The sequence below is a fragment of the Anser brachyrhynchus genome (assembly GCF_964034855.1).
Source record: "Anser brachyrhynchus genome assembly, chromosome: 4".
Classification (NCBI taxonomy): domain Eukaryota; kingdom Metazoa; phylum Chordata; class Aves; order Anseriformes; family Anatidae; genus Anser; species Anser brachyrhynchus.
This window is the reverse complement of record NC_137698.1, coordinates 11686558-11699613: the sequence shown is the minus strand read 5'-3', so window position 1 is coordinate 11699613 and position 13056 is coordinate 11686558. Positions and strand designations below refer to the sequence as shown.

The 13056-nt window shown below is 41.3% G+C and overlaps 1 protein-coding gene across 10 annotated transcripts in view; it reads right to left on the bottom strand.

Annotated features, from left to right (window-relative positions):
* FAM13A (family with sequence similarity 13 member A) overlaps window positions 1-12735 on the bottom strand; it is a 134402-nt gene extending 121667 nt beyond the window's left edge. For 4 of the 10 annotated variants that reach the window (XM_080591844.1, XM_080591850.1, XM_080591855.1 and 1 more), the window contains exons 1-3: window positions 10626-12518; window positions 9829-10018; window positions 6786-6995 (exon numbers count right to left, since the gene is read on the bottom strand). In XM_080591844.1, the coding sequence (XP_080447970.1) occupies window positions 6786-6995; window positions 9829-10018; window positions 10626-10703 (478 nt within the window). In that variant the 5' untranslated portion in view covers window positions 10704-12518. Of the gene's footprint in view, window positions 1-6785; window positions 6996-7348; window positions 7469-9828; window positions 10019-10380; window positions 10603-10625; window positions 12520-12589 lie in introns of those variants that run through there. The other 6 variants (XM_080591854.1, XM_080591851.1, XM_080591852.1 and 3 more) reach the window with 6 other exon arrangements.
* Window positions 12736-13056: the final 321 nt, after the last annotated feature.

The following is a 13056-nucleotide window of genomic DNA, read 5'->3' as shown; positions in this document are numbered from 1 at the left end:
GAGAGCAGGCCAAAGTTTAAAATGCCAGTTAAATTATAGGACCAAACATTTCAACTAAGTGATTAACTACATTCTTTTCTGCTGCAGCTAAGAAATTATCTCCACCAAAGAAAGCAAGTATAAAATATGCATGAAGGAAATATGCAAAAATCTCGCTTACATATGGCAAGTATTTCTTTGAAAAATATTTTCAGATATAGAGAAAAAAATATCATGACTTCATTACAATGAATCAGCTTGGTAACAGTAGGAAATCTGACATTTTTATTTCTGCAGCAAAATTTCACAATGCCTCTAGAAGTCTGTGTTAAATTGAATAACAATAAGGAATGTAATGGATTTGTATTTTCACTGATCAAACTGGACTGGACAGTCTCTGACTTGATTACTAATTACCTTTTCATGAAGCTCAAAGAAAACCAAAACAAAACTAATTTCCCCATAGACAGAACACTGAAATTCACCTTGTAACATACTTCTGTTTAAATAACAAAACAACTGCACAGTGTTTTGTTTTTTTTTTTTAACTATATAACTATAACTTTTTTTAACTATAACTATATATTTTTTTTTAACTATAAATTGCTTGCAGTTATGATAAGGAATGTCAAAGCCCTCACTCAGGAAAAAAAGCAAAAAACATCTACTACCATCTCCACATCACCTGATTAGGGAATGCCCTTGAGAACTAATTGCCTCTCTGAACCTCCCACTGGGGCATTTGATTGACAGGTGCTTTTCCATTTACCAAAGGATTCTCCATCCTTTTAAAGCCAGAAAGATGCTAATAACCTCCGCAAAATATTTTGAACACAGATTTGCACTGACTACACAGAAAGCTAATGGCCTCATGATATCAATTGTATTCAGTGGGTCTGATGTCCCTGTTCATTAAACATGATTTAGTATGTGGTGTGGCCCAGAGATGCTTATTTCTGGACACAACCAAACCTTTGTTCCCTCCTCAGTACTATCTTAGTATCAGGTGTGTTCTGCTTTCACTTCTGTCCTTTTAGGAACACAGACAGATATCAGACCATAAGATCTTCAGAAACTACACTAATTGAATGTCACAGAACCACTGAACAGCAGGAGACAGAAAACCCATTTACTGAGCCATGAAATTCTTTGCCCTGCTGAAAGGGGAACAAGAAAATCTCTCTCTCTCTCCCCCTTTTCCAGTGAAAAGGCGAGGGAAGGATATTGAACCTTCCTCCCAATGCAATTCAAAAATCAAAACTAATTTGTTAATTACCCTGCTGCTGAGACTTGAGCTTAATTTTTAAAAGCTACTAATTACCGTTATACTGAATTCAGAGAGTAACGTGCATATACAGTGTAACATGCACTTTGTACATTTTGCAAGACAAATGGACCTTAGCTGTCCATGACCACAATATTTCAAATAAAACAGTTTTTCAACTTACTAGACAGCCCGAATATTTGTGAGTCATGACAGATGATTTCCTGTAGTGCTCTTCCTTCTTTTGTCCACCTGCTAGACAATATTTCGATTTGTTTCAAAGTCAATCATAAAGGTTTACTCAGCTGGTACTGACCATCAGAGAAACATTAAGGTACCAGAGCTGTTTACACTACCATACAGACAAGCATCAAGTGTATCAAAGCCCTAAGCTTATGTAGGTGCCTAATTTTGTGAGGTACATGATGTCCTGTGGAAGTCAAGACTACCAAGAGCAGTCTTACTTATTAAATTAGATTACAGAGTGCAGCATGAAGCTAAGCATATGCTGCAGCGCCTTGAGATGAGACAAATGAGCTTGTCAATAATAGAAACAGCAGAGTGCCAGACTTTCAAAGGCAATTCAGGAACCTATATTTAAATCATATTTAACATTATAACTATGTATTTAAATCATATAGAAATACCCCCAGCTACCAAAACACTTGTTATTTTCAAGCACAGTACTTTCCCTGGTATATTGAGCTTTTGCTAGGGACTCGCTGCTGAGGGGCACCAGTCAAGGAGGCAACTAAAAACAGCAGGCACTCTCTAAAAATGTTAATTAACTAGAAACAGGAGCCTCAACAGTGTAGGAGGCACAGACAAGTTTGCAAGGGTGTTTTCAGTCTCGCTTAACTTCAGTATACACCCACAGATCACAAGAGGGACATAGGATGAACCATTGGAAAATATTTCTGTACATATTGAGTTTCTTTGACACGCTACTGGCACGACCTAGTTCCCCAATCAATGCTACTTCATGCTACTCCTTCTCCTTACAGAGCATGCTGTCTGAACATCACCAAAGGTACAGATGCCACCAGACAGGTGCGTGTAACTTGTTCATTTCTCAAATGGTCTGACCCCAAACAACTCCAGCCTACGAGCACTGAAACTCTATCAGCATGGCACCGTGCCCTAGCTAATTACCTCTGCTGTGAGGCAAGGAAGAGAGTCTAGGGCTCAGCGTCATGTTATCATGTCTGCATAGCTTTCAGCTGCCTTGCATACTACCAGCCTGGAGGGCAGACAGAAAAGCGTGCATCTGTCTGTAGCTATCAACGTGCCTCTAGAAGTCAATCTTCGGCATAGAGGCAGCAGGCTGTACACTGCAGTCTCCACTACACTGTGTTCGCTAGGCTAGGCTGTTGAAGGAATCAAAGTGTTTCTTTCTTCCTCCGAAATCTACAGGAAATGGGACTCCAGCCTCTGCCAGGAAGTGATTTGCTTCAGACAAGGCTCTGCCCCAGACGAAAAAAAAAATAATAAAATCACACCTTGCTGCCATCAGAAGCAGAAATGCAGAAAGTCCTTGCCACGAGAAGGTTGTCATCACAATTCAACTTGAGACCCTTTGCTCTCTGTCATTAAAGCACTTCACAGAGCTGTATTTACCCTCCGTCACTGTATTGGGAACAGTTGTCCTGTTACTTCTTTTGCAGCTCTGATGAGTGTTACCATCTGCACAAGAAAGCTGGTTCCAAATGTTTTCAATGTACAGCAAGCATCTTCAGCACGTAGAAAACAGAAGTGTCATGAGTTGTTCCAAACCAGAATAGCATCAAAATGACAATAAAAGCTACAGGGAAAGGTTAAAAACATGCCACTATAGCCTGGAGAGCCACAGACAACTAGTGAATCTGGTTTATTCCAGTTATTGCAGTTACAGTGGTTAAAGAGTCAGCTCTCATTTATTCATTTTCACACCCACTATTCAGGTTGAAGTTTGACCTCTAAAATCCCCCAACACAATCTATATTTTTGGCCCTGCCTGTTCATGTAGCTCAAGCAGTTGATGGCTACCAAGTGTTCCCTAAAATGACTTGTTGATCCAGGAGGGAGCTAGTCCTTCCCTTCCACCACCTCCCATCCCTCTCCCTGAAACTTTCAGAGCTGTTCACTAGCACTGCACAAAACCTCATCAGTTGTAACAGTTTGTGAGGGGAGGGGTGTGAGAGACAGAACTCTCATCTAGCTGCTGCATACTGAAAAATGCAAATTTTTCAGTGATCAAATAGCATTCAACTTCATTAGACTCAGTGCTAAAGGAAGACAGGAGCCTACATTTCACTGTGCCCCTGCTGGAGAAGGAATGCAACAAAGAAGAAAAAGAAAGAAAAAAAAATCACATAATGGAAAAACTTTCTGCATGCTAAAAAGGATAACAGCAATCTGCCTTGCTAAAAGCAAGTGACCTGTGAAAGGGGTAAGAGCTGTGCATACAGAGCTTGTTCTTAGTATGTACAAATGTCTTAAGAGTCAGTGATTGGGTTATAAAAGATAAGAAATGAAAAGCCAGAAGGAATAAACAAGCTCAAACAGATTTCTGTACAGGAGCTACCGATTACTTCCAAATGAGTTTTCTGAAAGAAGTATCTTTCAGACATCCAGGGCTTTCACTGGTCTGCAAGCACGGCCCATTTTGCTTGGGCAGGCACAGCCCTGTTCTCCAGCAAAACTGCAGCCACAGAACAGATTGCAGTGGACATTTTTGACCCCAGGATCCCCTGCAAAAAGCAACGTTCATATTTGTCAAGCACTCTGAGGAGAGCAGTCAACACAAAGATCACTACCAGTGTGTCCCTAGCCTGTACTTGCTACACATCTCCAATCAACACCATTTACAGATGGAGGCCCTTCTCAACTCCCACTGTCACTGCCCTTCTTCAAGGGTAGAGAGAGGAGGTCAGGACGCAGCAGACTGCCCATAGGATACGCTACGTGATGTTTTCTGGAACTGCATAGTCTTGGAATTACTCTGAATATTTATATAAACAGCATTGCGTCAGGATTTAGGGGCAGCATGCACATTTCACACTGCTGTTGCACAGGCTTCTGGTAGCATGCCAAACCAGCTGTGTGGACTTCCTGAACTACCAACGTATCACATTTCTCTTTTTCAATAAAGGGCAGATCATTTACTCTTTGGTTTGGTAACGTGGACTATACCCTGCTTTAAAAAGGATTACAATCTCAGGTAAGATTTGTAGTTTTCAGTCCAGCTATTTTTAACTGGGGGAATCACTCCCTAACATTTTTTATAGGAAGGAAAGTAATTGTGTATTATTCTCAGGCCAAACTTTTAGCTGATTTAAAAGATGCTGATACCAATCCCTGAAAATATTCCAAAGGAATTCTAAAATAATTACAAAGCTTCAACAGGAGGGAATACAGAGGTTGTAACAGAGTTTGTAACTGCCTTCACTGTAGATATAGAGTGAAGTGGCTCCAGATTCAAAGTTATTTTTTAATAACCTGTTGGCTCAGAAACACCTTGACCTACTTTCTTCATAGTTTACAAAAAGAACACTCAGGCATGCTTGCTGTTGGTACCATTTTGCAACAAATACCCTTGCACATACTTTGATAAGTGAATAGATAATTCTGCCAATCCTGCACAGTTGGTTGATCATTTAACTGTAAACACAGGCTCATCTACCACTGAAACTAATCTGAACCCTACGAAAGTAATCAGTGCCTTTCAGAGCAATTTATGATACATTTTCCAGCACATGAAAAAAAACAACTGATTTTTCTTCAAACTTAACCAAAACCTTCCCCTTGCCATAACAGCTAACCCTAATAAAAAATATAATGGAACTAGAACTAGAGATTATTGTACAATACATGCAAACTTAACTGTAAAGGTACATCACAGCTAAACAGACTTTTGGAGAACCAGGTTTGTGATTTACACCAGTAACTCTTTTTTTGAAACAACAAAGCTTGGTGGCTAAGTCTGCTAAGTATGGATATGTATCTCATTTCCATAGAAATCACTGGGGGAATTTTCTATTTCCTGTGGGAAGCAAGAATGAATGAGACTTTCCACAAACAGCACAGTTCACAAAGTACATCAATAGTTTCTGGCGCAATACAGTGATATGACCTTTGTGGGACAGGGATGCAGAACAGGGAACGTGCAACTTATACAAAATTTCCACTTAAAGTGATTTAAGTGAACGAACATAATCAAATGCATCTCATGAGTCAGACATGGTTAAATCTAAGAGATCCAAAAGAAAGCACAGCTATGACCAAAAAAATTTTAAAAAGGGACTTTCTGAAACAACGGCACCTTCCTACCCAGCACTTCCTGAACCCTGTCCTTGGGCCCCAGACAACTTTACTAAATGATATTTTACAAAGGTATTTTACACAGCCCACATACAACCTGTTTATTACTTTATTGACTGCACTTAGGGAAAGGCAGAGTTCTTCTCCAGCACACCCTTAACAGTCTGTAGAGCCCCAGACAGGAAAGGAAGAGAAAACATGGTTGTGTTCTCCCTGCTCCAGGCAATAACTAAACTTCATCTCCACTGCAGGCCAAAAAAAGTGGGAGGAAAACCTGAGGACAACAGTGTGAAAACTTTGCACTGTCTTCCACTGGGGATCTGTTCAGAGGATGTACCTCTACATCGTTCCTCCTCTACATGTATCCTATTTGCCTGCTTTACTGTAAAGAGCATATCTCTAGTAACATGTACCCACTCACTTCGCAGCTTCTTAGGAAGACAGCAATAAGAGGCATCAACTGCCTGCAGCAAAAGAACTCCCACTGCCCCAGATGGTCCAGGAACAGGGCCAACCACCGTCTAGTCTGCATAACAATACGGACTAATACGGATGGATTAGATCAACAAATCATTTAGGCAAACAGCTGTGCAAGTTTCAACTTTCTAAAGCTGAAGTGATGTTCTTCCTTACAGATTATCTACTACTTAAAGGTTAAAAAAAAGTAAATCTTCCAGGTTCTATGCTATGATTGGTAAAGTCTGTTGTTACTTGCAAACTGGCTTGTTTCTAATGGTCAATCACATCCCTCAGTGAGAACTGGAAATTTAGACAATATGTGCTTTGGGGCTCAGTGGATAATAAACGTGATTAGCAGATGATGTTGTTATAACATTTCAGAGTCCATTAGAATGAAATTCCAAGTAATCACCCTAGCAAAACAGAAGCAAATCTGTGTCCTAGAGAGACTGCAGTTATTGTCTACAAGCTTGCTCTAACAAACCAATTGATAATTTCAGTTTATATTTTGCAGATATAACTGGATTGGAAAAGCATAAATAGTCCAGATTTTACCAAATATGCAAGAAACAGTTTTCTCTCTTTTCTAACGCCATTGTGATTTCTGCCAAGACTCAGAATTGCACATCTGGGAGACGCCTGGGAGCAGATTAAAGCTAAAGTCAAAGGAAATACAGAACAAAGTATGTAAGCTAAGAAACAGAGAGTACTGCTTATGATGTCTGCATAAAATTCTCCCGAAAGAAAGCACACTGAAGGATGGAAATTTTTACCTCTCACTTACCCTGGTAAAGCTGAATGAACTTGGGCTGTAAGGCAGAGCTGATAATCCCATCTGGCAACTCTCTCAAAAATAATTTCAGAAGACTGGCTGCTGAGTACACATCGCCATCTTTAACTAGCTCCACCTCTTCTCCACGCTCGTACTGCAGACGCAACTGTTCCACCATTTTCATGCTGCCGTTTACCCTGAAGAGACCTTCTTGGGTCATACCTATAATTATGTATTACACGTGAGGATGGTCTGAACTAAGACAGTATTGATATGATAAAACAGATATTCTAGTGTGAATAATACACTACCATCAATACAAAGGAGGACAATTAATACTATGCAGTTTAAAAAGATATTATTTTTCCCCTAGAAGCTCCAATGGTCAAGTATTGGGTTATGATAACTTAAATACTGCTGACTAGATCTTGAGGCCTGGGATACTCTACGAAAACCCACAACACCCTTTGGCATTGCTGTAACATGCAAATATCTCACACCATGCAGAAATCAATTGAGAGGGCTGCATTTTGCATCAGTATACTTCAGCCGAAAAGAATCCAGGTTCTACAAACCTTTCAAAATTGTTTCACCTTTGCAAGTAGTCCATTAGCTTCAATGGGAATCTGCCAAGTACTCACTTATTCACACAAGTGAATATTTCAAGCTTCACTTTTAGGGTAACAGCTTCTTACCTGTGATCACCATGAAGCAAAGACATGAATACATGCTGATTGCAGCAGTAACTCTATAATAAGCACCACAGCTTCACAATAGCAGAAAATCTCCGAGATCAAATGCATATTTTGGACAGTACGAGGCCCAAAGTGTTTTGCTATGAAAATAAAAATTATCAATCATTTCAGGCCAGACAACCCACACCCAGTGAAGGTTTCCATGGAGGAAGTGAGATGAATCATATTGTATCAAGCATCACTTTTTAAGCCTATGCTGAGATTCAAAAACTTTAGGAAAACATGTGCCTAAAGCTCAACTCGGTAAATTAGTTTTTCCCTAAATCATTTTCACAAGAACTCTGCTTTTTTTGATACTGTGTCTATAGACCTGCTTATTCTTCTTTAGAAGCATAACACTAAGATGATCGAAATATAAGATATATGGTTTTCATTAGTTCAGAGTGGTCATTGCTAAGCAGGAGCCTGACAGAACGTTGCCCGTCCAAGATATCAGTACTGATGCAGCAGACCTTGTAAGGAAAAGCAATCTCTTTTATTGGATCAGCAAACAAACTGATCTGGTAAGAAAAAAATGGACAGACTTTCAAACACTTAAGCTTTTTACTTGACTAATGTAAGACACAGCTTACAGATCTTGTATTCCTATATTCACAACAAAACACTCTAATGTGACATGCTGTACTGCCATCTGGGGGACAACAGGAAACACCACATCTCAGTAATTTCTGCAGCATAAATTGAACAGAGCCCCCGTGCAGATAAAATGTCCTTTGCTCTTTCCCAAACAGTCATTTATAGAAATAAAGACAGGCTAGAACCCACTTGGAACAGTAACCAAATATTGCTAAATTCAGTATAGGAAAACTTGGTTTCACCTATAAATTTGAAAATAAGCAGTTTAATACAAACTTCGTTCAAGAATGTAGCTTCCCAAAAGTTGGCTCAGCTTTTTCAAATGGGTAGTCAGTTCCCTGTGAGCTGGAAGAGAGTCTCTGAAACGGCTTGACTTAAAAAAGTCCTGTGGTGCCTATTACTGCATCTTTGCAGAACAGGAGACATACTGAACAAACAGTAAACATGGTTGGCAGAACACTATGCCTCCTAAGAGTTTGAGTTCATACCTGGGGCTCCATTTAAAATGTTTTCATGGTTAACATCACCATTATTTCACAAAACAAATTGTGGGTGAGAACAGAACAACCATTTCAAGAACTTCCCACGTAAGAGGGCATATTTGAGATCTTCCTTGCACTCTTGAGAAAGAGAATGGATTATATGCTTATCAAGGCTGGATAATCACCTTGGCATTTAGAAGACCAACTAATCTTGTTGCAGAGTAGAGGACTTGACTTGTTCAGTTCACGTTTGGGAAACACTTGTGTGGGATGCAGATCTTCTAATGGAAGGCAGAGTATAGCCCGCAACTTGCAATCAAGAGGGTCTGTCAACTTCTGGTTTTGATTAAACCTGAATGATGCAAGACCTCTTCCAATCCTTGCTTTTTCACTGTTCTAGCAGACTACCTTAAAGCAAGGTGAAGTAGATCAAGCAAAACGCTACTGTGGAATAAAGGTAGGATTATATTTTAAATTCACACTGTACCTTAATCTAAGCTAACTTTCAAGCTGTGTTTGCATCTACGAGCTTCTAAGGGTCTATCAAGACACAGACATGGAATCTTAAGACTCTGTAATGGGATTATCATTACTGAGCAGCTAAAAGAAAGACCTTAGGGTAAAAACAGATGCAGCTTCTTACAAGATGAAATTGCCGCCACAAAATCTTTTCCAGTGCAGAAAAAGTGCTACAGACAGGATACATCTGTGTACCAACAGTGCTCTAGATTTCTGCAAAGAGATGTATTTCATCAACAGGGAATGAAGTCCCATTACATGAATGCAAACAAAGGCTAAGAATTTGACACCTACCTCCCTGAGGGGGTTAAAAATAACTGAAATCTAACTGAAAACCTGCAAGCACATGTATTCCTATTCAGTAACGTATTCTCATGGGATTTGTATGTGCACATGAATATCTCTATATAGATATTTATGTCTTCTCACTGTCAGAAACTGTGAAATAGTTGAATGTTTTGCAACTAGAAAATGACACAAAGCTTCAAAATGAAATATGCTCCATTTACAAAACTGAACAGCTTACTAATGAGCATGTGGTGTTTCATAACACTGTAGTTTATAAACATCCCATTAAACAGTAAATTCAGCACCAGGGATGGAAAAAAAGAAACAAATCACATGTGGTTACCACCACAGTCCTATTCAGGACAAAAAAAAAAAAAATCTTTTCCCTTTGAAGAGCCTTACATATAGAGGCAAAAGTAATTTCATTAAGCTTACCGTGCTGGGTCAGGTACTCAACTATATTCCACACAACTATTGGGATGCCGTTCTTGCTTAGTCCCTGCTGCTGGAGCTCCAGAAGACTCACACCAAACACCTTTGGACGGGTTGTGTCCTTCTGCTTGTTCAGTGGAAGTGAGGCTATCTTCTTCATGTCCTCCTTCAATCTCACAGCCGATTTACTTTGCTTAAAGAAGCACAGGAAAAATGTGCATTAGTCTTGTTTGCTGCAGAAGGTTGCATGGTTACAACATGAGCATATCCATCAAAATTGACTTTTATTTTCCAGAATAAGATTTTGGTCTTACTTCCCTTTAATTCATAGGAAAGTCACTGTGAAGTAGAAAAACATAACTGAGAGAAAAAAAAAAATAGAAGAGTAACTAACTGGAAGAGAGTTTAAGTAGCATATAATTATGATAAAGGAGAAAGATACTTTTGTATGCAAGCTTGTTACTAGAGTAAGAAGTAACTTTGACTCACAGGAGGGTGCTTTTGTAACTCATGCAGTTCAGGGGACTTGCAAAAAACAACTGGACAAACACTTACATGAAAAATCCCAATACAATATAATCAGTTCAGGGTGTATCCAGGACGCCTGTCAGTCTTTGAGGGTACTCTAGGGAAGGTTCACTGCATCTTTCTTCTAAATGCTATTCCCTGAGGATTCATTTTGGCCACTGCCAGCTGAGATGGACCCTTACAAAAGATTTTATGGTATGTTTAGTATCTGCTAAGTCTGCAATTTAAGTACAGAGATTTCAAGGTTAGCAGGGACTAGGTAATCTAATCACACCTAATATGTGGGGAAAGGACCAGACCAGCTTCAAATGCAAACATCCCATAGCTTCTTCTGGAGGCACAATATACATCTGGAAGACATTCTCACAAGTTTTGAACTGCAGTGGCAGAGAGAACACGAGACAATATTCAATAAGACCCGAGGGAATAGCATAATTTAGGATTAATTTTGGAATGCTGAAATCTAAATAGTCATATGGTATTATTGGTTTGGAAAGACTGCCAAAGGCAGAACAACATAACCCACCATAGTCGTGACTTCCATACGCACCTAAGCATCATTTCTCTAACACAGACAAGCAGAATAGAATTCAGTAAACCTCACTCAAGAGGAAATAATTTTTTCTACTGATATTTCTGATGTTTTCCCCATGTTTCTGACATCACACTGCTGGAACAGTGGGCCACTGATACCACGGAGTTCAGGCTATTAGTTTAAGAAGTCACTACTAGTGTGATGCATAAAAATCAATATATTCCTACAGTGTTTTAGTAACAAATAGGCAGTAGAAACTTTACAAAAAAATTACAATATTCTTTATACATAACACAAGGAACTGCTCAGACTCTTGCCTGGGTCTTGGCGCTTGACTGCATAAGGACAAGGTGTATTTTTTTTTTTTTAAACAAATACTTAAAAATTCTTCGTTGATGACATGATATTCTTACTGCAGTTTGTAATGAACCTGAACATCTGCACAGGGTTGCTATTATGCCTGACTGTCCATCCAGATATAATAAAACTGGCAGTTCATTTCTTCTACTCTGCTGTACCTTTCCCGTTAAAAATATACTCCTGGAGTACGTGTAGGTTCTATAGTTCCAGGTACTATGCAACACTTATCTGATCTTTATGAAACACGTTACTTGTATAAATATGTTTTTTTATTTGTGAAACATCATTACAATATATAAATAAAACCAGCATTACAGTGAACACCTTTTTAATTCTTTACAGTAAACACTACATGCCTAAATTATTGAACTACAATTTGACCGACTTGTTAAAATATCTTGTCACGTATCCCTTTTTAAAGGAGATGTTCCCATTGGGGGTTAAATGGGTAATATATGTTTTTCACTTCAGGCGGATACATGCCAAAGAAAAAGCTACGTAGCTTGGGTTCAATTCACAAGACAGCAAAAATCCTGAGCAGTTTACAAGCAGCCGTGGTGCTTAGGGAACTTTTCTAATCAAGGCCTCCAATTATCCCCACAAAAAATCTTGCTCAAGTGTAGGGTTCCGGCCTGTTGCCATTTTAGCGCTTAAAACACTGAGCCACAGAGCTGAAATTCCTCGGTCAAACTCATAATTTACATCTGGAAGACAACCGAGAGACATTTCCCGCGTCTGCAGGAACAGAGGAGTAAATTGTTAGACTCCTTTTGGGATCTGGAAAGGGTATGTTAACCAGGGAGAAAAAAATTAAGGGTAGTTATCTCAAATACACACTTAATCAAAATCGAAGTGCCGCCTCACAACAGTTCTGAGCATTCTCTGTTACATGACCTCAGACAAGGAAGATTTGATGCTATAACAGGAAGAGTTGTCAAAGCATGTAACTGACTGTAACTGACCACGGAGACTTAGGAAAGTAACCCTCACAGCCCCCGCATGCCGATGCCGTACAGCACAAAAGCAGCACGGGAGCTGCCCGGGACGGCGTGTTTGCAGCTCACCCAGCCCAGCCTTACACAGGGCGCCATGCATCAGCTGCTCGCTGGCTAAAAGTGCGAAAAAAAGCCCTTTTTTCGCCTTCCCCTAAGCACCGCTTGGAAGACACGCGGGAATGACGAAGGAGCTCCGGGGCCGTGCCGGCCTCTCCCGTCTCCCAGCCCCACGCGGGACGGGCTGAGGGCGGCCACCCCACCGCCTGCTCCCGCTCTCCCCGGCCCGGCCGCGATCCGCCGCCGCTCCCCGGGCAGCGCCGCCCCGATCCCCGGCCGCCCTACTCACGCAGATGGCCAGCGCCCCGGCCCCCATGCTGCCTGCCCGCCGCCCGGGCCCGGCTCCCGCAGCCCGCCCGCCTCCGCTGGGCCCGGCAGCCCCCTCCAGGCCGCCGGCCCGCCCCGCCGGCCCGCCCCTGCCTCTGCCCCCGCGGCCGGGGGGAGCAGGGACTGCCCCCTGCTCCTCACGCTGTCCGCTGCCCCCCCCCCCCACCCCCGAGAGCAGCCGGGGGGTCTTGGGCCCGAGGGGGGGGCTCCCCCGGCCTGGCCGCCACCCCTCCGACGCCCCTGGCTGGGCAGGGAGCGGTCTGGGAAGAGCCAAGTCTCAGTTTTGTTGCCACAAAATCCACTTTGTGAAGTGCAAGGAAAATCAGTAGGGCCCTTTGTGTTGTTAGGGAGTGTGTGCTGTGTAGGTCACGACTGCTTCTGGTCCCCACACACCCACAGGTTAACAGAGCCGACCAGCGCCGTGAAGTC